At 44.2% G+C, this 26,485-nt stretch overlaps 1 protein-coding gene across 2 annotated transcripts in view; it reads right to left on the bottom strand.

Annotated features, from left to right (window-relative positions):
* Positions 1–26,485, bottom strand: part of sos1 (son of sevenless homolog 1) — a 402,156-nt gene that overhangs the window by 165,711 nt on the left and 209,960 nt on the right. For both annotated transcript variants that reach the window (XM_084440905.1, XM_084440906.1), the window contains 4 exons: positions 18,188–18,286; positions 16,990–17,117; positions 12,753–13,047; positions 11,846–12,212 (listed from right to left, as the gene is read on the bottom strand). In XM_084440905.1, the coding sequence (XP_084297031.1) occupies positions 11,846–12,212; positions 12,753–13,047; positions 16,990–17,117; positions 18,188–18,286 (889 nt within the window). The remainder of the gene's footprint in view (positions 1–11,845; positions 12,213–12,752; positions 13,048–16,989; positions 17,118–18,187; positions 18,287–26,485) is intronic.

Genomic DNA, 26,485 nt, shown 5'->3' with positions numbered 1-26,485 from the left:
ACTCTGCGGCGAATTTGATGTCAGAACACCAACGGACACCAATTACACCCTCGGTGAGCTTCTTGTCTTTGAAATCGAGAGTTTAACATGTTTTTTAATGATTTTTCAAGATGCCCATTATCAACTTTCTCGAAAATGCTAGCTTTGTCAACGTTTTGATCTGAACCATTGTATATGATCATAAGTAACCTTAAAACAGGGCTTAACATGCATTTTCCCTTTACTACTCCTTTAACATACTTAACATCGTCCTAACATACATTTAACATACTGTACATAGTCATAACATACATCTAACATACTGAACATAGTCATAGCATACCTTTAACATACTGAGCAGTCATAACATACATGTAACATACTGCACATAGTTATAACATATCTTTAACATTCTAAACTTAGTCATAACATTCCTTTAACATACTGAGCATAGTCATAACATTACTTTAACATACTTTATACAGTAGTCATAACATTCCTTTAACATACTGAACATAGTCATAACATACCTTTAACATACTGATACACACGCACGCACGCGGAAGTAGTCTAAGTTTGCTGCGCTCGCCAGCTCTCCCAAAGTGTATTGTTTTATACAGTTTTCCTCACTTGTATACCATATCTCCGCGTTTAAAACTGCGCACTAACATTGGCGGTACACAATAATAGATTTTCTTTTTGGATCCGACGCTTGGACATCGAGCCCCAAGTCTAGATCAAACAGCTACGCTGCCGCAGCTAGCCGCGGCTAGCCAACCCCAACCAGCTCCTGACTGGGATAGCCTATTAGCCAACAGGGGACAGCCGTCCCCTGCCTTTCCAGTACCAACCCAACACACCGGAGGCCGTGCCTTGCTCCCAATAGATCGCGTGAGTATTACCAGCACTACTAGGTAAGTAGCCCCCACTCTCCCGGCTAGCACTGCTAGTTAGCAGCGGCCACTCCCCCTGCTAGCACGGCTAAGTAAATAGCCCTACCTCCCCGTTAGCATTACTACGTAAATAGCACTCCCTCTCCCCGCTAGCATCGCAGGTTCATTGCTTTTTTCCAGTTTTATCCACCTGTCTACCATACCTCCGTTCGTAAAATCGCGCATTCATATTGGTGGTACCTGAGAGTCCGACGTCTGGATCTCGAGGTCTGTTGTATTGGTTTTCGTTTGTTCTTCAGTTTGCTGAGCGGGATTTACAAGCCAGCAGCTGAGCCTTGCGTTAGCAAGTAGACTAAGGTTGTTGTCCTCTGGTTTTCGTTCGTTCCACAGTTTGCTGAGCGGGATTTACAAGCCAGCAGCTGAGCCTTGCGTTAGCAAGTAGATTAAGGTTGTTGTCCTCTGGTTTTCGTTCATTTCACAGTTTGCTGAGCGGGATTTACAAGCCAGCAGCTGAGCCTTGCTTTTAGCAAGTAGATTTAGTTTGTTGTCTTCTGGTTTTGTTTGTTTACAGTTTGCTGAGCGGGATTTACAAGCCAGCAGCTGAACCTTGCTTTTAGCAAGTAGATTGGGTTGGTTGTCCTCTGGTTTTCGTTGGTCCTACAGCTTGCTGAGCGTTGTTTTGCTCAAGCCAGCAGCTGAGCCCTGCTCTTAGCAAATAGATTGGCGGTTTTATCCTCTTATTTTAATTCCGCAATTATTTTAACGAGTCTTGCGATGGCTCCACACCCTCCCGCCCCTAACTGCTCGGGTTGCCTCCAGCGTAGCCAAAAAATCTCAGAGTTGGAAGGTAGGATCTCTACTCTACACTCTATACATCAAGTCGAAGATCTCCTGGACTCACTGCGACCCGACCCAGATGTCGACGTCCAGCCTCCCACTGTTCCACCGTCGGCGACATCCGGGGGTGGAGATGTGGATTTTAGTTTCCTCCTGAGTGAGAAATCCTGGCCCAGACTCAGTGCCAGACCCAAGCATTCAAGCCCCACCCCTTGGACCGCTGTTAGGAGGAAACGAGAAAGGGAAACCTCCAGGGTCCCCTCCCAACCCTCCAACGACGACACCCTCCAACTGAGGAATAGCTTTGCTTTATTGGCCGAGCCTGTATCCAAGAGGTCCAAGGATACTAGCATCAGCTCCTCGTCCAGGCTCTCTGCTACTGGGGCTCACTTCACACCCTGCCCTACTCAGTACCATACCCATTCTCCGCAGCCCACCCACACCTCTCTGGTTGGTGAGCGGCAAAATAGCCAGGCTAATAAGCCTGCTCCCCGGCCTAAGCATAGCCCAGTCCACCGAGGGGACCCCCGGCCCCCACCCTCTACCACTTGGCCTTCAGGTGTGAGGCAGCAAAGGAAGTCCCCTAAGCCCAGTGGGCCCGCCACTGATCCCGCCCCCCCATCTGTGCTCGTCATCGGATCTTCCATGGTGCGCCATGTAGTGGTCCCGAAAGCCCGGACCTGCTGCTTCCCAGGAGCTAAGGTCTCGGACATCAGGACTGTTGTCCCATCACTCCTCGCAGAAAATCCCCTGGCCTCATCCATTATCATCCATGTCGGAACAAATGACATCAAGCTCCAGCAGTCTGAGCGGCTGAAGGAGGATTTCAAGGCCCTGATCTCCACTGCTCAGGCGTCAGGAAAGACCTGCATCATCTCTGGCCCGTTCTCCTCCCCCCGATATGGTGATGCCAAATATAGTAGGATCCGTCAGCTCCACATCTGGCTGAAAGGCTACTGCTGCCAGTTGAAGCTTCCCTTCATAGATAATTTCACCACTTTCTTAAACCGCTCGGACCTCTTCGCCAGGGACGGCCTTCATCCTAGTAGGTCAGGTGCCCATCTGCTCAGTATGAATATGGACCTGACGCTGAGATCGTCCAGCGTCTGATGTGGGGTTAGCCCAACCCGTCTCAACCACCCTACTGCCAAACATAAACCTCCTGTACCCGCGGGTCGGGCTACACCAGCTCCATCTCACCAGCGCCCCATCACCATAGACCTTGATTCCCTGCCCTTCACTGAGACCTGGCATAGCGACGTCTATATTTTTATAAACAAATTCGGCCCACCTGAATATGCCATTCAGCGAATTATCTCCCACCGCACCCCTAGTACCATAATGAAACAGTCAGGTGGATCTAATATAAAAAACCTGATATCAGTTCCAGTGAATATACCATCCAGGCCTACTAGTCAGGCGAGCCAGCCCTTTTTTCCGGAAGCTATTTCAATGGCGATTCTAAATGTCAGGTCCCTACCAAGCAAAACTTTTCTCATTAATGATCTTATATGTGAAAGTAAACTAGACTGTATGTTCCTAACTGAAACCTGGCTAAATATAAATGGATCAGCAGCCCTCATTGAAGCCTCTCCTCCTAACTACAGCTTTTTTCAATCTATCAGAAGTGGGAAAAAAGGTGGAGGAACAGCCACCATAGCTACAGATGCCCTCAGCTGCAGCACCATCTCCTTTGATGATTTCGCCTCCTTTGAATACCACGCCATTGTCCTAAAATGCCAGCCCCCAGTTCTGGCAGTAACCGTGTATAGGCCTCCCAAACAATGCCCTGCCTTCTCTACAGAATTTTCAGAACTCCTGTCCATCATCCATACAAATTATGATAAGATTATCATCATTGGAGATTTCAACATACACGTAGACACTGAGGCGGACTCGAAAGCTAGGGACTTTACCAACCTCCTAAACTCCATGGATTTTACCCAACATATCTCTGAGCCAACTCACAACCGTGGCCACACCCTTGATCTAGTGATTACTAAGGGCCTGACTATCACTGTTTCCTCTATTAGTGACCTCGCCCTCTCCGACCATTTCTGTATCTTCTTCACTGCATTAGTTCCTAAAGTCAAAAGTAATACTGAGGGCATTATAAAGAAACGTTATCTTACCTCCGCAGTAGCCGATAGTTTTAGAGAAATAATGACCACAAACAATTTATCAACTCCAGAAGTAGGGCCCTTAGGAACTATTGAAGACCTGGCAACCACCTTTAACACCAGAGTAAGGGCAGCCTTGGATTCTGTAGCACCTATTAAACTGAAAAGGATCACAACCAATAATAAAGCCCCATGGCGAAATGAGGAAACATATCAACTAAAGAGAACCTGCAGAAGTTCTGAGCGTATATGGCGAAAAACCAAGCTACAGGTCCACCATGATATTCTCAAAGATCATCTCTCTGCTTTTAATAAAGCAATAAGAAATGCAAGGAAAGACCACTTCTCAAAATTGATATCTATCAACCGAAATAATTCAAGAGTGCTCTTCTCAACAATTGATAGCCTAATAAACCCTGCCGTAAAAACACCTGATAACCTGCTCTCTACCTCCAAATGTGAGGAATTTGCAGCTTACTTCAGAGATAAGATTATGAATATTAGGAGGAATATCATTCAGGAAAGGCCATGCATCCCGTTCACAGATCCTCTCCCTCCATGTAATGGACATATGAGCCTGTTTACACTGATGGACACAGAAATGTTGAGAAAAGTAGTATCCAAACTCAAAACCTCCACATGCCTGCTGGATCCCATCCCCACCGATTTTTTCACAACTATTTTTGACTCTGTATCCTATGACATTTTATCCATTGTTAATGACTCCCTATCTACAGGTGTCTTCCCACCAATACTTAAAACTGCTCTGGTGAGACCCGTACTAAAGAAAAACAACTTAGACACTTCAGTTTTTAGCAATTTTAGACCAATCTCCAACCTTCCCTTTTTGAGTAAAATTCTGGAAAAAATTGTTTTCACACAGATTAATGATTTCCTAGCTACAAGTTGTACCCTTGACCTTTTCCAGTCCGGCTTCCGTGCCCACCATAGCACAGAGACGGCATTAGTCAAAGTTGTAAATGACCTTAGAATTAATGCTGACTCCAAAGAGCTTTCTGTTCTTGTCCTCCTGGACCTGAGTGCAGCCTTTGATACTATAGATCATGCAATCCTCATCGAAAGACTGGAAAAGTGGGTTGGCCTCTCTGGTCCAGTCCTAAATTGGCTTAAGACCTATCTAACCGGTCGTGATTTCTTCGTTGCCCTCGGTGAATATAGCTCAAGAAAGATCCCTATGACCTGTGGGGTGCCCCAAGGATCGATCCTAGGACCTCTACTCTTCAGCCTGTACATGCTGCCCCTTGGCAGTGTCATCAGGAGGCACAATATTAGCTACCATAGCTACGCAGATGATACTCAACTTTATATTTCCGTAATACCCAGTAACTACAGCTTGGTTGACTGCCTTGTCAAGTGTATTACAGATATAAATGTATGGATGTCACATAATTTCCTCCAACTAAACCAGGACAAAACAGAAGTACTGATCATTGGAGAAAAAGCTGAAAGAGAGAAACTAGCTGCACACCTAAAAACTCTGGAAATTGACACCAATTGCCAGGCTAAAAACCTAGGTGTCATACTTGACTCAGATCTTAATTTCGAAAACCACATCAAGAATATTACAAAGTCATTCCTTTTACCACCTAAGGAACATTGCCAAGGTGCAACCCTTTCTCTCTCAGGCTGACACCGAAAGATTAATGCATGCTTTCATCACAAGCAGGCTGGACTACTGCAATGCTCTACTATCAGGCCTACCAAAGAAAGCAATCTCTAACCTACAAATAATACAGAATGCTGCAGCAAGAGTCCTCACTAAGACTAGACGAAGGGCACATATCACACCAGCGTTAAAATCACTACACTGGTTACCAGTCAACTCTAGAATAGACTTTAAAATACTATTACTAGTCTATAAATCTCTCCACAGTCACTCACCAGAATATATTTCAGACATGCTTGTTAAGTACATGCCAAACAGACCACTTAGATCCTCAGGCACTGAACTTTTAACAGTTCCAAAAGCCAGGACCAAGAAACATGGAGAGGCAGCTTTTAGTTTCTATGCCCCCAACCTCTGGAACACCCTACCGGAGTGCCTAAGAAGGGCTGAAACAACAGAGGTCTTCAAGCGAGACCTCAAGACGTACCTTTTCGACCTAGCCTACAATCACTAGCTAGGACCTTGAGATACAGAAAGGCAGCCTCAAACTTCCTGTGAATCCTCTGTATACATTGATACTTGTCCTGCTATGCAATGTATGTATATCAAGTAGTGTACAGAAGCTGGTTATCCTGAAACAGGCTTGTTCTGACTGTTGTGTTGCTTCAATGACTCAGTGTGCTACTAACCGTTTTTCTGTCTCCCCTAGTGTCTCTTTCTCTCCCTCCTATCCTCTAACCAGGTCCAGTGTCAGCTGCGGAGCTGTGGATATCGTAGTATTTAGTACACACACACACACACACGTACACACAAGACACACATCAGTCCACATCCGGCTTAGGCCTGGACCTGATGCTCTTAGCCTTTCTTGCTCCGAAAACTTAATTTAAACTTAATTTAATATTATTTATTGTTCTTTAAATGTTCTTAGCCATTAGACAAATATATTCCAGGAGCCTGCCCCAGGTTGCCTGTTTCAATATCTGTGTGGTCTGAATGGGTCTATGTGCTACTAACCCTGCTCTGCCTTCCCTCTGCCTTCCCTCTCCCTAGTGCCTCTCTCTCTCCCTCCTATCTTCTAACCAGGTCCAGTGGATGCCCCACTATCACCAGCAGACCTCACGAAGTCCGATAGATAGCCCTGTGTCTACTGTGGATGATGTAGCATGTCCGTAGAATATTCTTCTCCTATGATGCTTTTAGCCTCTCTCACTCTGAAATGATTCATTGATACAGTAGTTCTATCAGGGCGACGTTCAGTATGTTTCAACTGCTCAGGGTGGGTGGCTCCATGTACCTTGCCCTACATGGACAGAAGGCCTGCGCTGTAGGGACATTTCAACCAGTTCCACTGCGTCAGCTGAACTGAGTGCACCTCACACATCTAAAAATACTCTGTAGGCCTCTTCACTGTTTGCTGCTCCCACAGCCAATATACATAACAAACAGCAAGTAGCTAAACAGTGCCGCTGGTTCTCATGATGGATCTGATCTGTCCCGGCCATTTCACCCAGGGAGGGGGTGGGGTGGGGGGTGGTCAGGGGGGAACAATAGCCGCCTCAGTGTGGGTTTACAAACAATCGGCCTGAAACCATTTCAGCCAGGAAACAGACACCGCTCTGACGCACACAGCCACTCCAGCACCTCACATACACACACACACACACACACACACACACACACACACACACACACACACACACACACACACACACAAAATAAAACATTAAAATAGACCATTCACCCCCTCCCTGCCGACACGCTGTATGTGTGTACATTATCACAGGGGCAGCCTCGCTGGAACGGGAGTCCCAGACACCATGCTAACTACAACCCTGACCCTAAACCAAACTAACTACCACCCTGACCCTAAACCAAACTAACTACAACCCTGACCCTAAACCAAACTAACTACAACCCTGACCCTAAACCAAACTAACTACAACCCTGACCCTAAACCAAACTAACTACAACTCTGACCTTTTGATGATGATGTTGGACCAATGAAAATGTTCTGTCCTGTTCTGTTTACTGGTGGATGGACAGAGAGACTCTCTGCCGTTAAAAAATAATGTTAAGGAGAGATAAAATGGCAAATAGAGATGCAGAGTATACACACGTGTGTGTGTGTGTGTGTGTGTGTCTACTGGGTGGGGTAGTGGGGTCTAAGCATTAGGTGCATCGTACAGGAAGCACCTTTTTCACACATGCTCAGACACACGCACACACACACGCACGCACAGACACAAGCACATGCTCAGACACACACACACGCTCAGACACACACACACTCACACACATGCTCAGATACACACACACATTCAGACACACTATGGGGTGTGATTCGTGCCAGCGTAACAAACACTCAGTGCTTTCGTCGCCTGCATTGCGTGTATAAAGGTACTTTGGCGAGCTGATTAATAGGCGTGCATATACGCACGCATTAGGAGTCGCTCGCATTCTCAGAGGGTGACGTGTAAACAGTGCCGTGCCACTTTTGCGCACATGCATGTAACGTTTGCACGCTCGTGTTAAGTCAGCGGGCACTAGAAGCTGCAAGCGGGGCTCATTTGTCCATATTGAATAAAAATTAAGAATATTTATTTGCACTCAATCAAATTCCAGGACCCTCCTTGCATAACTTTTCCTAGATATGTGTCGTTTTATCTCCACTATCGCTACATTTTCAAATAAGAGCGCGCACGAACTGGTGCTGACGGTTCTGCAGCGCCCTCTATTGACAAGTAACACGTGTATCTGAACATTTGTTTTAAATTGCGAAGAAAGAGTCATTCAGTTATTAGGCTTTATTAAAAACAAGTTGCTTAACATGTGCAAATTCCATTTATTGAGAATGCATTACCAATTGGCAAGGACGAGATTAGAACCAGCTATGATTTAAAGGCAACTGACCTTACACGTGCGGCCGCTAACACGTCTGCTGCGCTAGCAAGGCACTGGCACGTTTGACACGTCGCTATGCAATTTCTGCACACATTACAAGACGTACGTACGTACGTACATCTATGATTTTACCAAACTGTCATGTGTAGTGTTGGTGTCGCATATGTGAGGCGCATCTATCCTGTAGTGTTGCCGTCACGCACACGATGCGCAATACGTGTAAACAACATGTGCACAGCGTCTGCGTTACAGGTACGTTACAGCTATGAGACGTCTGTCTCTCCATTGTTTGTCAATGGAAATTATACATGTGCGTTTAGACGTTTGATGTCATTGCGTCTTCTTAAGTAGGCGCAAGTCAAGCGTTTCAGTATGGTGTGCTGGCACTAATCACACCCCATAGACACACACACACATCAAACGCACGTGCGCGCACACACACATACGCATACACACGCTCACACACACACACACACACTTTCCTCAAATGCTTTTTTCCCTTGGCTTAATAGAAATCAGCAGCACACACACTGTTGGAAACTACAGAGGAAAACAGTGGCGTGTATTCCTATATTTACCCCAGCCATGTGTGGTGGAGGAAGTTTATTCAGGGGCGTGAGCTTGACCGTCCACCCAGAGGAGGAATGCTCCTCTCTGTCCTTGTATTCTACCCAAACACCCTCTACCTCTAGACACAGCAAGTGGAATGCCAATGACATATGCTAGTGCCTTATTAGGACAAGGTCTGTTTGTCCCACAGGTTACTGCCACACGATTGTCTGTAGCAGAGCCTGAGTGTTCCCCGTCTAGGCTAGCGTAAGGTTTAGACATGATTGTCTATAGCAGAGCTTGAGTGTTCCCTAGTTTTTCCTGTTCAGGTCACATTGTCAGGTGAAGCTTATAGCCTCAACAAGCTAGTAAGGTGATACAGCATCACAAAATTGTTAAAAGTATGTTTGATGAGACTTTGGCTAAGAAACAGCTGAACATGAAAATATTAAATGTTTGTTAAGCTCAGATTACAACAACACAGCCCAATTTGAAATGTGAAATAAGTTTATTCATTATTCATCCTCATTTTAAATTAAGAGCTTATTGGTACAATTGCTGCCTAAAATGGCTACCATCGTTTTTCAGGGAAATGCAGCCTCTCTCCTTATGTTCCAAAAAGGTATTCGGGCCAGGTTTTCTAGTGTGTTCCAAAGTATTTAGCCAAAGTCTACAGAGTAATTACTTCAATGACGTAATGGCTACAGGTAGTGCTGCAAAGACCAATCTTTAAACAGCTAATTACTGACAGGAAAGGCTAACTAGTGCTAAATAGCCACGCAAAGATGAATATGCTTCGTGCTCTTGTTTTTTTAAATCCATTTCAGCTGCGTTATCAGGGCCTCAATGACACAGAAAACAAAGCAGGTCATCACATCCCGGATTCTGACGTCAAAGAGTTGCCAAATATTTACGTGCTGTGTGAAATCAGTGCTAAATGGAGACTGGCTGATGAATGTTGGGCGTAGAAACAGGCCTTCCTCTATCTTTCTCTCTGTGTTTAGTGTACACGGTGTTTGCACAAAGTCCAATGTTTTGTGTACAGCAACAAGATGACAACCAGAACAGCCCCTCCAGAAACACAAACCGCTGGAGGCTGGAAACGTGGAAGCCAGCTGTGGACTAGCACAATCTCTTTAAGGTCAAGTCACAATAGTTTCCAAAGGTGATAAGAGTTGAGACAATGACCTAATTCTAAGTGGGCTTAATGGACACCCCTGGTTCAGCCCACATGTCCATTTTCTCTATCCCTCTGCACTGTATAACCTCTATCCCCACCTCTACCCCCCCCCCCTCCTTCTCCTCCTCCTTTTTACAGGTATACCCCCCCCCACACACACACACACACCTATGGTAGGAAAGGTCCATCATGGTAGGAAAAAGCCTACCTCTCACCATGTTGCTGATGCTGCTTGCGTTTGAAGCCTCAGGAGACGTCAGCAGAATACTTGTTCATAATACAACAGAGTAGGTTAAAGCTTAAACGGATCTGAGAGGATGTCAAATGGGTTTCGCATTACAGCACCAAGTTCCTCTGAAATCCATAGCGGGCAAATGGACAAAAGATGACCGTGTGTGTTCACCGTCAAGCTGTATTTTAGAGCTGGAGCCTGGCACTGTTTTCTCATTGTGTACAATGGGTAATGAGCTCTAGGGTGCTATAGAGATGAGAGCTGTGTCCCAAGCGCTTTTAAACGCTATGGCGCCATGAACTCTATGCTTTTTTTTTTTTTTACAGCTGAAAAAAGTGTAACTTTTTGGGCTAGAGCGCAGGCTGTAAAAGGCTGTTCTGACGACGAGGACGGTTGTTTATTGGCAAAACCGCAGACAGAGCAAATGTTAGCACTAGCTAACATTAGCTAGCTATCTTAACTTGGCTAGTTAAAGCAATACATCGCGATATTTGGACCTTTACAAACATGTCTGGTGCTATATTCTCCAATTAGATTTACTAAAAGTAAGCTGCATCGTCCAAACAGTCTACTCAGAAAGATAATACATTGACATTTATTACCTTTTAAAACTTGCGCCCCCGGGACGCAAGCATTCAGTTAAAGTGTGCATGCTCAACGTTGTGCTTAAACAACACAGTAGTAGCTAACTATTCCAGCGTCTATGGATATCATGCATGGATGTATTAAAGGAGAATGCTAGTTTTTGACAACCTGGACTTATTTACGGCATATTATAAGACGTTTCACTCACCGAGATAACTTTGGTGTAATTCGGAGGCCTGTAGAAGAAATGTAAAATCCAGCGCGAGCCAAGTATATCCATGTAATGGATACGGACCACTGAGAATGCAGCTTCTAAAGAATCTATTTTCTGCCGCGAAACGGTTGTTTTCATCAATCTGTCTTTATGAATCGCTAGTTGTGCTTACATAGAGCGTAGGCCTGTTGTGGTTTTTCACATGCCTCTGTAATATGATCTTTAGAAACGTCTTTAGAAACGAAATAGCTTCCTCACTTGCTCCAGCACGCACGCGCACAGTTATCTCGGTGAGTGAAACGTCTTATAATATGCCGTAAATAAGGTCCAGGTTGTCAAAAACGAGCATTCTCCTTTAATAGAACATGCAATGATATCATGGCGGAGGTGAGAAAACCGAAGCGAAACATCACAGAGGAAGCCAGAAAAAGAATAAGACAATCTGATAACTTTACAACAGTGCACTTACTCGCAGAGCCTGTGGGGGGCGCAGTTCCGAGAAAACCGGCGAAAACGCTATGTATTGCTTTAATCTACAGTCTGCACACTCATTGCTAATGTAAGTGTAAAACATCAGTAGCCTGGCCAGCTCTAAACTCTAGCTCTAGTGCACTATAAGCAACTGTAAGCTTGGTGCTATTCAGCTACACACAGCCTTCGTGCTAGGACAGCTCTATATCTAGTCTCTGTGTAGCGTCAGAGACAGTAAACCAAACGCTTCTCACCTGCATACATGTGGTAGGTCAGTCTCTCAATGAGCTTGAGCACTGTGCCGGCCTTGATGATGGGGATGCCCGACTTGGACTGGACGTTCTCCTCGAACACCACATTCTCCTCGGAGTCGGGCTCGGCGAAGCGGTAGATCTCGGCCCCCGGCAGGCGCATCGTCTCCTCCTTGTCCTCCTGCAGCATGGCCGAATCCAGCATGCGCTCCAGTGTGCTGCGGTACTGCAGAGAGATCAGAGCCGCCATCCAGCCATTCTTCTCCTCCGCAGACTTGGCGGCGAACACCACGCTGTTGCCGTCCTTCAGGATGATCTCAAAGGCATGCCGGTACTCGCCCTCCTTGTCGTCCTTGTCGTTGATCTGGACCTTCAAATCAAATCAAACTTTATTTGTACAGTACATTTCATACACAGAGGCAACACAATGGGCTTTTCAGAGAGGAATGGAGGGTAGGGTATAAAGATCCTACCCCTCATTTTCCAGAGGGAAGCAAAAAAAACAGTTCACCCGGAGGGTCAAAAAATTCTTCCCTGAGCTCTGATCGAGCAAGCTCCTGGAGAATGGAATTCACTAAAGTAACATTTTACAGAGCACTACGCATGGAATAAACGCTACATTAGAAATCTAACACTACCAGAAATAGAATAGATAAATACATTTCAGACATATTATTCACTTAGTAGGCCATTATATGTTAGCTGTCCCAGTTAAGCATTTTAGGATATATATGTATATCACATGATAAAACACATTAGACTTAGCAAAAGCTCTTAGAAAATATTGAGTGGACTAGGTACACAGCCAATCAGAAGAGGGAAATAAAAAGCACAGGGCAGAGGTGGGTGTGATGGCTTGACTGGGACATCTGGAGACACACAGTGGGATGGAGCTGGAGATGAAGATGACCTTGCGCATGAAGAACTTCTCCTTGAGGCGGTACTCGGCGGTGGAGCTGGCCCCAGGAAGGCGGGGCTGGCCGTGGTTGGACTTGCAGCAGATCATTAGACCATCAAACAGGAAGATGTGGCGCTCGTGCTTGGCGCCCACACGCGTCAGCGTGCCCTCCATGATGAACTCATTGCAGCACTGGCCGATGTCCTTGCCCTCCCAGCCGTCGATGTTCTTCTGGATTTCGTTCATTTTCTTGATGGCCAGGTGCTTCCCCTTCATCTGTTGGCTGTAGAAGCGGCAGGCCGACTCGCTGTGGGGTAGGGGTAGGGTGGGGGAGGGGGGGGGGGGTCGTTGACAGAATCAGACACACTGTGGTCAGGTAGAGATGACAGAATCAGACACACAGGTAGAGATGACAGAATCAGACACACAGGTAGAGATGACAGAATCAGACACACAGGTAGAGATGACAGAATCACACACAGGTAGAGATGACAGAATCAGACACACAGGTAGAGATGACAGAATCACACACAGGTAGAGATGACAGAATCAGACACACAGGTAGAGATGACAGAATCACACACAGGTAGAGATGACAGAATCAGACACACAGGTAGAGATGACAGAATCAGACACAGGTAGAGATGACAGAATCACACACAGGTAGAGATGACAGAATCAGACACACAGGTAGAGATGACATAATCAGACACACATGGAGAGATGACAGAATCAGACACACAGGTAGAGATGACAGAATCAGACATTGTGGGGTCAAGGGGGGAACGAGTCAGGGGGGAACGAGTCAGACAGAATTATACACACTGAGATAAGAGGCAGAGAGAGAAGGAGAGAACAAAGAGAGTAAAAGTGGGTTAAGAGTTGGGGAGACAGAAATAAAGAGTGAAAGTTAGAAGACAATGTGAAAGGAAGAGGGTAAATAAAGAGGCAAAGGTATACTCAACTCAACTAGAGAGATGGAGACAGAATGAATCAAATCAAACTTTATTTGTATAGCGCATTTCATACAGAGGCAACACAATGCGCTTTACAGAGAAAAATAGATCCCACCTCGATATTCCAGAGGGAAGCAAAAAAAAACAACATTTCACCCGGGGGCCAGAAAAGTGAGCTGTAAAAATTCTTCCCTGACCTCTCTCAACGAGACGATCGAGCAAGCTCCTGGAAAATGTTTGTCTATTGGCTAAGAACATATACAGAGCAGTAAAGATGGGCTATATACAGTACTTCATAGGAGAGACATGACTATCAGTAGAGTGCACAAACAGTTACAGAGAAGTTGCCTACGTGGTAGGCCATTATGTATTGGTTATCCCTGTAGTCTCTAATATGATATTTAAGTGAAGCAGAGAGAAAGGGAAAGAAAAACCAATTTGAGTGGGAACCCAAAAACATTTCAGAGAAAGTTTGAAGACAAGAATTAAAGGAGAGAGAAAAGAAGTGGGAGAGGAGAGAGAGGAATGGAAAGGTCAGTCTGTTGGGTTAGAATAGATAGATATTAACTTTGATCAGGTTAGAATAGATAGATATGAACTTTGATCGGGTTAGAATAGATAGATATGAACTTTAAATAGGGTTAGGGTTAGAATACATAGATAGATATTAACTTTAATAATCCCTGTTGCAGGAAACGTATGTGTTTCAGCAGTGGGGGAAGACTGAGCTAGAATGGTTGTGTGTGGATTGAGTTGGTTGAGTTTCTCTGAAGCAGCAATGTTAGCCATAAGTAGTATTGAAATGAAAAGTTATATAAATATAACGTGTATAAATGTATCCATGAGAGGCAGTGGTTCATACAGAATCATGTCTGGAACTACAATACAGTTTGGGCTCAACAGAATAAATTGTAGTCTATTGAGGAAGGGCCAACACCCAAAGGTTAATAGGGTGCTGCCTGGGGCGATCAGTGCGCTCACACAACTAGAGTCGGAGGTGTCTCACCATTCTTCTACAATCAAAACAACAAAGCGCATGACAATCTCCTGGATCATTCTGGATCCTACAGTTTCCCATCTCATCGCTATCTCATATGGATCTCAATATCTGTTAGCGTGTTTGAACATCCACTAGTATTAGTGAGAGAAGGAAGGCTCGTCTAGGATTTATGTGAAATTCCCTTTGAAAAATAACTTGAACATCCACTAGTATTAGTGAGAGGAGAAGGAGGGCTAGTGTAGGATTTATGTGAAATTCCCTTTGAAAAAGAACTAAGTTCAGAAACTGACTGGAGTGAAAGCCAGTATGCAAAGTGTTCCCTCAGATCCTGACTGCTCCAAGACAGATGAACAGAAGCAGGTTCCTTCCACTGAACCAGGACCCTCTCAGCTGAGGGGAAAAAGATCTGCACACAGTACTTTAAATCTGACCATTTCAACTCTAAAGATCAATCTTCACATGGTACTTTAAATCTGTTCATTTCATTGTTCGCCTATTCAACTGCGTTGGGCCACTCTTGGACTTCATTTTCCAGACTGAGCAAAGCTGGGAATTTTGTCTATGATTTTTTTGGGGAGGGGAGGAGATTTGCTGTGGGTTATACAATTAATTGAGAGAGGGGGAAAAAAATCATCAGAGATTTAAGGCTACAGCTACTGGCATCTGCACTAGTCTAGTGGTAAACAATCGTGGGGAAAAGGAGCTTACTTTGTTTTCCTGGACGCACGACAGGCGTCAGCGCTCCCGAGAGGCGGCGACAGTAGCAGGCGAGCCCGACTGGAGCGCGCCTGTCTTCATACCAGCACCTCAAAGTAGAGGGTGACGGTCAAGACCCCCGACTCAAAGCCACTCTGAAGGAAGGCGAGACTCCACTCAAAACTCACACCAGACAAGACTACGCTACACTGAAACCCCACTCCAGACAGACTATGCTACACCCCAACAACAAACTACACAACGCCCCAGTCGTACCCAGTGCACACATGCTCTGCAACACAGCGGACTGCTGAATCTGCTGTAACTACCCAAAACAATGGACAGAATTGTATAGTAAGAACCTATTTTTTATACTCAAGGTCTAAAATCAAAAGTATTACTAGTAATCAAGCACAGTATGACAACAACCATTGTTTATCCCAGCTATGGCCGTTGCAAAACAATTACCAAAGCTCTGCCAACTAGGTGCTAATTATGTTTACCCTAATTAACAGCAATCTAACAAAAGAGATTTTTTTGAAAATAGCTTTAATGATGGAACTGGTGCCACTGGTGTCTCAAACAAAGACCTCAAGAGACAGGAAAGGTGTACCGAAAAAGTACCGTCCCTGAAACTAACCCTTAAGGTACCCCAAATGTACAACCCAGTCAGAGCGCTGTCCATTCCACCCTCCTTTCTCTCTCATCTCCCCCCATGTTCTCACGGAGTATGGGTACCAGGACATACCGTAGTATAAGCCATCCTTTCCCCATGGAAAAAAACACCAAAGACCGAAAGGAAAATGCACAGCAACGAAGAGCAAGAGAAAAAATAAAATTTATACTCTACGTCCTCATATTCAACGATCCTCAATTCCACCCAGGTCATGAACAAACAACCAAAAATATAGAAAATACTTCAGCTTTCTTTAAAGTAAAAAATTATGTGAGGAAAAAGTGTGTCCAGCATAAGTGGGAAGCTGAAGTCCAGTGTGCTAGGGTTAAGTCCAGTGGGCTAGGGTTAGGAGAAGTCCAACGCTCAGAAGGGATTGGTTATTTCAAAGCAGGGAACAATAATAGGAGAACAGGACGGCCCAAGTCCTGACGCAACTTCCCTCCGACAACAGTGCTGAGCTCAGACACCCCCACCAGCCTATTTTAGGTCCAGGGGGAAACTCAGGACTGAGCTGTAGGGTGGGGTGTACAGAGGATGGGAGGGGTGCTTTGACCGGGCAGTAGTAGCTTATGAGTTTGGGGTGTTAACGTAGCCTGTGGTACCTTTGATAAACTCATTAAGTATTTGTGTTGAGGTCTTGAGGTCTGGGCAGGATAAGCAGAGGTGTGTGTGTGTGTGTATACCAAAGGTACTTTTATCATGTGTTTTTAAATTCCTTTATCACTTGATGTGCTTTTAATCACGCAGAACTGAATCAGTATACCTTTGTCCTTCAGTGCCGTGTGCCCATACAGCTGGTTATTCACATGTGGGCCTATCTTTGGAAGGGGAGAGAGCACCAGCAGAGCACCAGCAGCCTCCTCCTGGCCAGGGTCAGGGGTTAGGGTTAGGGGTTAGGGTCAGGGGTTCGGGTTAGGGTACCTCAGCCTCCGCTTGGCCAGGCTCTTGGAGCAGATCCTCTCCATGCTGCTCTGGAGGTTGAGCAGGGCGGTGATGGCCTGCTTCAGACACTCCTTGTCCTCCTCGTCCTCACTCTTCTCCTCCAGTTGCTGTGGGAGAGAATGGGGGGGGCTGGTCAGGTGGTTCTGCCAGTGAGGGAGGTGACTGGAGGATTGTGACGCAAAGCTAAACTCATGAGCAAGATTAGCACTGCGGAGAGAACAAGTTCTCCACTTGCCTCTCGCTCCCCCCCCCCGCCCCAGCCCCACCCACTCCCTTCAACCAGGCCTGCTGACAGAAGAATGGTCACATTCTGAAAAGGAAATATTGTGTGTGTGTGTGTGTGTGTGCCTACCAAACATCGGATAATTTGAGCCAGAGATATCCAGTGCCGCTATCTCCTTTATACTCCCTCTCCTAGCTGTTGTTGTTATTTTATACATTAACTCTAACCCTAACCCTAACACTAGCCTAACCCTAACATTAACTCTAACCCTACCCCTAACATTAATTCTAACCCTAACCACAGCAGCACCTGTCTGTAGCCCTGTCGTCTGAGGACAAGCTTGAAAACACACTTGTCCACAGCCACCCACTCCCCTCCCCCACTGTCAGCATGGACTCAGCCAGCAGAGCTGGGCCCAAATGACTCCAGGCATTTTAGAGATTTAGTCCTCCTTCCAGAGCTGCGCAAAGAAGCTTAGGGCTGAGGGGCAGAATCTAGGCTTGGTGGACACAAAGAGAGAGAGAGGGAGAGAGAGATAGAGAGAGAGAGATAGAGAGAGAGAGAGAGAGAGAGAGAGAGAGAGAGAGAGAGAGCTGTGGGGGCAGAGGCTTGGTGGACAGGGAGAGGAGGAGAGAGCCACACTAGGGGGCAGACGGTTTAACCCCCAGGAGGGGTTCACTGAGCTGGGTCACGGTGCGGGAGCAACCTGGACCTCAGCTGGTCTTTGATGCCCTGAGGGTGTAAAACTCAACTATACTTCTTTTCGACAGACAGCCCTGCTAATTTGTTTTTCGGTAAGCTGAGAGATGGAGTGAGAGCAGAGTGTAGAATAATCATTTTCAAAACCTTAGGTGGAGTTTTGGACGCCAATGAATACAATCCAGTATAAATAAATCTCCCTTTGTAAACCCTCTAGCTAGCTTACATATAGAGGATCAAATCTGAAGCACTTACCTTTAAGATTTCAAAATGGTGAAGACAATGGTAGACAGGCGTTAGGAGCAGCCGGGGAAGGACATACTGTACAGCTTCCTTAAAGCCTTCACATATAGACTGTGAGAGGGACAAATATTCACATATAGACTGTTAGAGATCAAATATAGACTGTGAGAGGGACAGATATTCACATATAGACTGGGAGAAATATTCACATACACTGTACAGTGCAGCCGGAAAGTATTCACACCCTTTAATTTTTTCCACATTTTTTTATGTTAGTCTAATTCCAAAATTGATAAAATTCATTTTTTCCCTCATCAATCTATATATCTATATAGTCCCCATAATGACAACGTGAAAAAACTTTTCTTTGGATTTTTTGCAAATGTATTAAAAAAAATGTTTAAAAAAAAAATCACGTACTGTACAGTGCCTGAGCCTCTAATTTTGGAACTCGCACAACGCTGCGACATCAGCACGTTGGCGGGATCCACCGTCTTTTCGTGCAGTGTTGCACACTAACCACCAGGAGGCATTGTTGATCAAGCAACTTCTAGTGGCAGGCAGCGGAGTGACTTGATTAGAATACCTACTGTAGACTAGTGAGGGACTGGTAAAGTTAGGGTGGAAAGTAGCCTATTCAGCGAAATCAAATCGAAACATTTACAATTATATAACACAACACGTTGGCGTCTTAGTGGAAGACAAAGTTTTAACTTGCACTGATCCATGATGGAGCCTATTTTGAAGTAAACATGTGGATCTATTTAGGCTACGTAATGCACAGAAAAATGTCTTCAGGGAAATCAATTGAGAAAGTAGCCTATGGTGATGTGAACTTGCGAATGTATTTGTGGAATGTAGAAGACCAGACGAGCAAAAAAGGAACATTCATTAGGTCAGTGGTTAGCACATTTGCCTGCCAGCTGGACATACAGGTTAATATGACCTTTTTTTTCGTAAATAAATCTTAATCTTGAGTTCTAAACTCGTCTTGTATAGACATCACATCACTATCTGCTCCAACCTGACACTAATCAAATATATTGCTGCTGAAAGAATAAGATATAGCCTAGGCATAGGCTACAGCAGTGGCTGTGTTGCGCCTGGATAATATAGTTTATATTTCTATAATATTGCTCCTCTTGTGTAAAATGTGGTGGATGGAGCTTGGAGAATGGCTGTGTCCAAATACCCATAGGCTACTAAGGTTGTGATTGTGTTGCTAAAGTGAACTGGATTAGATGCTCCATGGTGACCATTGTGGGTGTTTGCCTTTCAATCCTGCAGCCGGTTGCACCAGCCTGTTGTTGTTCCATCTTAAATTCCGTCTTCAAGTCCACACTAAACACTTTGTTCAAACTACTCTAGTTAAGTTGTGTCGATGTTCGGTTGCACCACTGAGTTTCATCTTAGTTACACTGGCATAAAGTCAGGCCCCCAGGATTCGAAATCTAAAGTGAAGCCCTATAGGATCGCGCCATCTTTGAAAAAAATGCATCATTGGTGCCTTTGACATGCGCAGTCAAAGGTATCAATGACGCATTCTTGTAGTCCACGATCAGATGTGAAATGCAAACGCGCATTCATGGCTCTCCCCGCTCTGAGTTAGCAATGAAAATCGGCTTGCTTATTAATCTACTTTCGTCAAATATACCCATTAAAAAAACCTATTTTTTTATCCAGGCATCTTAGTTTTAACAGTATAATTGTGGCTGAACATGTTTTGTTTGCTAGTATGTGGTATTCATTCTGTTCACAACAACACAATGAGCAGCCAGGCGAAATAGCTTCAAGGGACCTGGTCCCAGGCGAGTTGAACAGCTGTCCACCCACAGACGGGATCTCTCGTTGCGGCATGAAGTTCGAGGCTAACCTGCCGAACTCGGGGGGGCTCACCGGCCAGTGCGGAGATGTATTACCAGTAGGCTTATTATAATGGAATTGCTGAATGACAGTTCATCATTTAATCTTTATGCCTACACAACATCAACTCATTACCATGTAAGTGAATAAAGTTAATTCCAGTTATTTACAAAATATCACATCTCTGTCCATTTCTGGAAAAGGCTAATCATTTCTGTTAAATGATCACTCAATTTTTAAAACCAACCCCACAACTATTTTGAGTGAGTATTGTGAAAAGTGCTATATACATAAAATGCATTATTATTATGCATAGGATGTTGTGCTGTGGTCATTTTCATTAACACATTTGAGTAATCAGTCAATAGTATTAAGCCCTTTTTGATCGTTTTCTGTCTGCAGTGTTAAGTGTAACCTTATGCAGCCTACTCCAAAATGTAATGGTTACAGCAGTCAAACTGAATGTCTTCATGTAGTTGTTAGTTCCAAGGTCCATCTCCCATAGTTTCACAAAATTCGCTTGGAAACACTGCAATATGTACCTGTTAAGCCGATGTAATGTAATAGTTATACACATAGCCTACTGTAATTTGCACAGACAGACGAACATACTTTACTGATAGTTTTAAGTATGTCCCTTTCTTTGAGGAGTCCCTCAGAGGAAGAACAGTTCCGGACGTCCTGCTCATCCACTGCGGGGGAAACGACCTTGGCTACAACCTGAGTGTGGACCTCCACCAGCGGTTTCCTTCGATGAAGATCAACATCTCCCTCATCAACGAGAGACGCAAGTGGAGGATCAGTGTCAAGCCGGCGAGACTCAACAAAGCTCGGGAATTTGTGAACAATGTGATGGTCACATTTATTAGGGAACTGGGCGACAACATTGTTGGGCATCCTCACATAAAACATCACAACTCTGATTAATGCAGCAACGAGAGATCCCGTCTCTGGGTGGACAGCTGTTCAACTCGCCCCTGAAGCTATTTCGCCTGGCTGCCCATCGCGTTGTTGTAAACAGAATGAATACCACCTACTAGCAAACAAAACATGTTCAGTCACAATTCTACTGTTAAAACGAAGATGCCTGGATAAAAAAATATGTTTTTCAACGGATATATTTGACAAAAGTAGATTATGAAGCAAGCCAATTTTCATTGCTAACTCAGAGCGGGGAGAGCCATGAATGCGCGTTTGCATTTCACATCTGTTCATGGACTACAAGACTGCGCATGTCAAAGGCACCAATGACGTGTTTTTTTCAAAGATGGCGCGGTCATGTAGGGCTTCACTTTTTCGAGCAGTCAGTCAATGGAGTGACCCTATCCAGTTCTATTAATACATCCATGCATAAAGTCCACACTGACCAAAACATTGTTGCAGAAAATGACATGTTTGCTGTCTGTGGCCAATCATCGCTGTCACCTGGCTACACCGTTAACATTGCAGTCGCTCCGCTTGTCTGAAGCAGGCGTTTGAACATCCTTTATCCCCTTTTGTCCCCTGTGTAGCTAATCTGGCCATTAATAATAGACTGGGCTATTTACCAAATTATTAAAAAACGATGGTTTGTAATATTGATTATCTGTGGCGAGTAGACGATAGCCTACTCATCCTCTTTGCATTATAATTAACCACAATAACGATATGATGCTCTCAGAAAATAAAATAGGCTAGCTTACTGATCAATCGCTGTGTATTGACATTTTGTAGGCTACAACCTGCCATGTGTAAAAACATGATCACGTGCATGGATGGAATGAAATCTTTCTGTTGACGAATGCATTTTCATTGTGGTTTGGTGCTTTGATTTTAAAATGCGTGCCATCTATGCACTCCACCAGGTCAGGGAAACCAGCAACATTGTACATCTTCACCAGGGACTTGCACAGATAGACACGACGTGGTGCTAGAGCACCTGCCCTTTGTCCTCTGGACAAGGCAAGTGCCCTTTTGAAAGTTTTTTTTTTTTTTGCTCCCTAAGCCTCAGTTGCCAAACTATAACTTGCATTTATTTGTCTCTGTTGTGAAGTAAGTCTCATAGCCTACAGTGCCAAACAGCTGAGCCTAAATTAGCCGACTGCCCACCTGCTTAACAAGCTAGACGCTAGCCATAATCAATTAATGGACTTAACGTAATGATGACCATCACACGACCAATGTCGGTAGAATTTGTTGTTGGTACAGCATGTGAAGCTATCAGTAAGCTGAATATTTAATATTATGTAGTAATCTTCTAAGTCTCACGCCCCCCGCCAACAACTTGTGCGACAATCGAAAAACTCTTTACCCCCCCCACCACCGTCCACAACTCGCGCAACAAGTCAACATCTCGCCAAGCAAGGTGCCCTCATTTTTCACTGAATACCTGCCCCCCAAAATGTCTATGCACGCCACTAATCTTCTGCCTGATGGTTCACTGTCTGGCTGCCGAAGGCATACTGACGTGCTCTTCCAAGCGCCGGCATAACGCCAGTGCAACTCCTCTTACCTCTTATTGTACCTCCATGTAACGTTATTCTTGTATTAGTCTGTTAATGTGTTATGTATTGTAATGTAATGAAAAATATATATGGTCATGTTGTGCGCGGCCCTTTTGCTATGAGAATGGAGAGCTATGGGCTGGAGCAGAGGGTACAGCCAACCACCCACTGATGTGTGTTTATTGTGCCTCCAGAATAAACTGAACCAAGAGTGAACCAACCAAGAGAAAACATGTCTGTGTGGTCAGTAGAAATTCGAGGGGTTACACTACTACTGTGTTGTTTAAGCACAACATTGCGCATGTGCACTTCGACTGAATGCTGCATCCCGGGGGCGCAAGTTTTTAAAGGTAATAAATGTCAATGTATTATATGGAGGACCAAACCTGTCAAAATTAAAAATAAATACGTAAATAAATAAATGACTCAACAAATGACCAATAAATAAATGAATGAATAAATATGCACAAAAATAAATAAATGAATGAATAAATGAATGCGGTAATGTGTAAATAAATACATTAAATTTGATACAATTGTATAAAATTATATATTTATTTATTGTTTGATTAATTATTTCTTGCATTTATTTCCATATTCATTTATTTATTCATTTATTTATTTATGTATTTATTCCACATTCTATTCCACATTTATTTCCACATTTATTTCCACATTTATTTATTCTTTGTTTGCTCGCTCCTTATATTCTTATTAGGGGGGCGTGGTTTTCATAACCAGGCATTAGTAGCCAAGCCCAGGCATGGTAGATTAAGTCAGTCCTACCCGACCAGAGTTAAGATCCTTGCCTAACCAGGGCCCTGTACTACGAAACAGGATTATGGGGTTAGCGTGATAACTTCAGGTTCAAGCCTGGTTTATCGATACTACGAAGGTGGTTCACTTTTTTTGCTATATGCTATTTGCTATATGCTATTTATGCTATTTGCTATATCGCCATGGTAATTTATGCTGCCGAGCTAACCTGCTCCGGGGCAGGTTAAATTCAAGATAATGGATCAAAACGTATGAAGCACTGCCCGCACACCGATAAATTCACTTGGAAAAAGGCATACGGACATTAAGATTCTATATGGAACATCAGTGTGCGAATTAAACAATAATCTGCTGTGCGCGAACAGCGGGAGGTTCTTAAAGGACAATGCTCGTTTTTGACAACCTGGACCTTATTTACGACATATTATAACACGTTTGACTCACCGAGATCACTTTGGTGTAGTTCGGAGGCATGTAGAAGAAATGTAAAATCCAGCGCGAGCCAGTATATGCATGTAATGGCGGTGGTGGGGGCACCGAGAATGCAGTTTCTAAAAATCTATTTTCTGCCGCGAAACGGTTGTTTTCATCAATCTGTCTTTATGAATCGCTAGTTGTGCTTACATAGAGCGTAGGCCTGTTGTGGTTTTTCACATGCCTCTGTAATATGATCTTTAGAAACATCTTTAGACACGAAATAGCTTCCTCACTTGCTCCAGCACGCATGCGCACAGCGCGTGCCCCCACCACCGCCATTACATGGATATACTGGCTCGCACTGGATTTTAAATTTCTTCTACATGCCTCCGAACTACACCAAAGTGATCTCGGTGAGTCAAACGTCTTATAATATGTCGTAAATAAGGTCCAGGTTGTCAAAAACAAGCATTGTCCTTTAAGAAGACTTTTTCCAAACCGACAAAACCCTTTTTGGCTTTCCCCGATATCATGAAAAATTGCAGAATGACAGCTGCTTGTGCTTGAGCCATATTTTGCCTTGTGCATTTACAGTCGTAGACTGTAGGCTATGCACTGGCTTGCGTTTTATTAGTCTACTTGCAGTTTCGTGTAGGCTGTGGGTGATGCGGAGAACCATTTTTTATCCAATTGTCAAGTCTTTAATGTTGATTTATTAGACTAGCCTCCCGTTCCAAGGAACAAAGATAAGTAGGCTACATTTTAATTGAATTGTGATAGCACCAATGCCTGACAATCAATGACGTTATACGATATGACAATGAAATAGGCTACTTTTTCCCCGTAGGCTTAGAGCCTACTTCTCCTCGAGCTTCACTTTTTACATTTTAATAGCCTTCCTCTTGTATAGAGACTTCACATTGTCTACTCCAACCTGAAACTATTAAAAACTATAGCCTACATTTGCTTTATTTAAGCGTCTCCTGCCAGTCTAGGGGTTGCAGATGATATAGGCTACAATTGCTTTACATGCCATAAGAATAGGCATAGCCCAATGATCTAGCCTACTCGTGTTCATGTGGAGGATAATGATAAAACGTAGGCAGTCTTTTTCCAGCTTTCCTTCCTGCCTTTGGCAGTAGCGACTGTGTTGCGCCTATAGTTCATATTTCTGTCCTATTATTGCTCCTCTTGTGTAAAATACGATGGACGGAACTTGGTTATGCGTATTGGTTGCCTTGTCCATGGCCATGTCCGAATACCCATACTAAGGTATGCGATTGGTCATTTCGAGCAAATACCTCCCCTTTTACCGTGAATGCGCTCATAGCTAGATTGGACCAGCTGGGTCGACTTAACGAGTTGATAGCCACCGTCGTAGTACCGTTTATCTGTGATTGCGGTTGTCCGGTTTACTCGAGCGAGCTAGCGAAAAGTTATCCTGGATATGTTGAACGAGCTTCGTAGTACGGGGCCCTGGCCAGGGTAAATTCACAATAACCTGTCTGTGTAAGGTGTATGACACCAGCAAAGCAGGGAGAGAACTGAATATTAGGCTACTGGATGACCAAAATCTTTGTGACTGTAAAACTCGTTCTCTAAGGAGTCACCTCTCTACATGTCTAACCAATACTGCCTATGTAGCAGACGTTGTTTTGAGGTACCGAGCAGCCAAAATATCACCTTAGGGAATTCTTTTTTGGTCTAGCAGTACATGTTTGGTTACCTTCATGTAGAAGGTTGGTCATGTTTTGGGAACATTCCATGAATATCCCCCAATATAGCAAAAAAGGACAAAGGATAGGACAGTGATCAGGACAGTGATCAGCAATAAATATGTATTGTTTATTGTCTCATAGTTGCATTAAAACGTGGAGACACTTAGGATAATATTTGTATTACACATTCAAAATGGATGCTGAAGGACCTATATTCATGTCAAAAACATCCAATACAAGTACAGCACACATACGGTAAACCTATTACTGTATAACCTGTGACAGTGCTATACTGTTATACATACAAGAAGTACACTACGAAGGCATAGCACTCCCTGTTGCAGAACTTGGCCCGGCATATCTGGGTGTCTGTCACACACTTGTTATGGGGATTCTGGAAAGAAAGAGAGTGAGAGAGTCAGGGTGCATGTTGGACATCCTCTGTGCATGTGTACTGTCTGTTTATGTGTGATCTAGAGGAGGCAGGAGCCTGTAGACATTTAGTGTGTTTATCATCAATGAGACAGCATTCTAAGGAAGAGACTGTCCAGGCTGCAGTACAAGGAGACACCTTAGATTGTACAGTACATGTGTGTGCATGTTAATATAAGAGTGTCAGCAGGACTGGGGTTGTTGATGATATGGTTACGAGTTTTACCTCAATACACAAATGTAATTCTCCCACATGCACAAACACAGAGGACACTGATGCAATGCGATACAATGGGATCAAATGTATCATGACCGAATGTCTGTAGTTCAAACTAGCTATTTCGGCCATGCTCATTAACTAGCAAGCTACTGTAGTCTAATATTAACCATTAAAGCCAAAATGGCAAGCTAGTTATATAACTTACCTAAAAACGTATCTAGCTAGCTAGCTAATGTTAGCTAGCTAGCTAACGCTACTAGCTGGCTAGCGTAAGCTAACGTTAACAAACGTAGCTAGGTAGTGCTAGCTAAAACAGCAGACACCTGTTAAATTGTTTTCTGATGAAAATGCAGGCTATTTTAAATGATTGATTTTATAGCGTTATAATGTATAACCTCAC

This window comes from Borostomias antarcticus (genome assembly GCF_949987555.1).
Source record: "Borostomias antarcticus genome assembly, chromosome: 7".
NCBI classification, from domain to species: domain Eukaryota; kingdom Metazoa; phylum Chordata; class Actinopteri; order Stomiiformes; family Stomiidae; genus Borostomias; species Borostomias antarcticus.
This window is presented reverse-complemented; position numbering and strand designations above follow the sequence as displayed.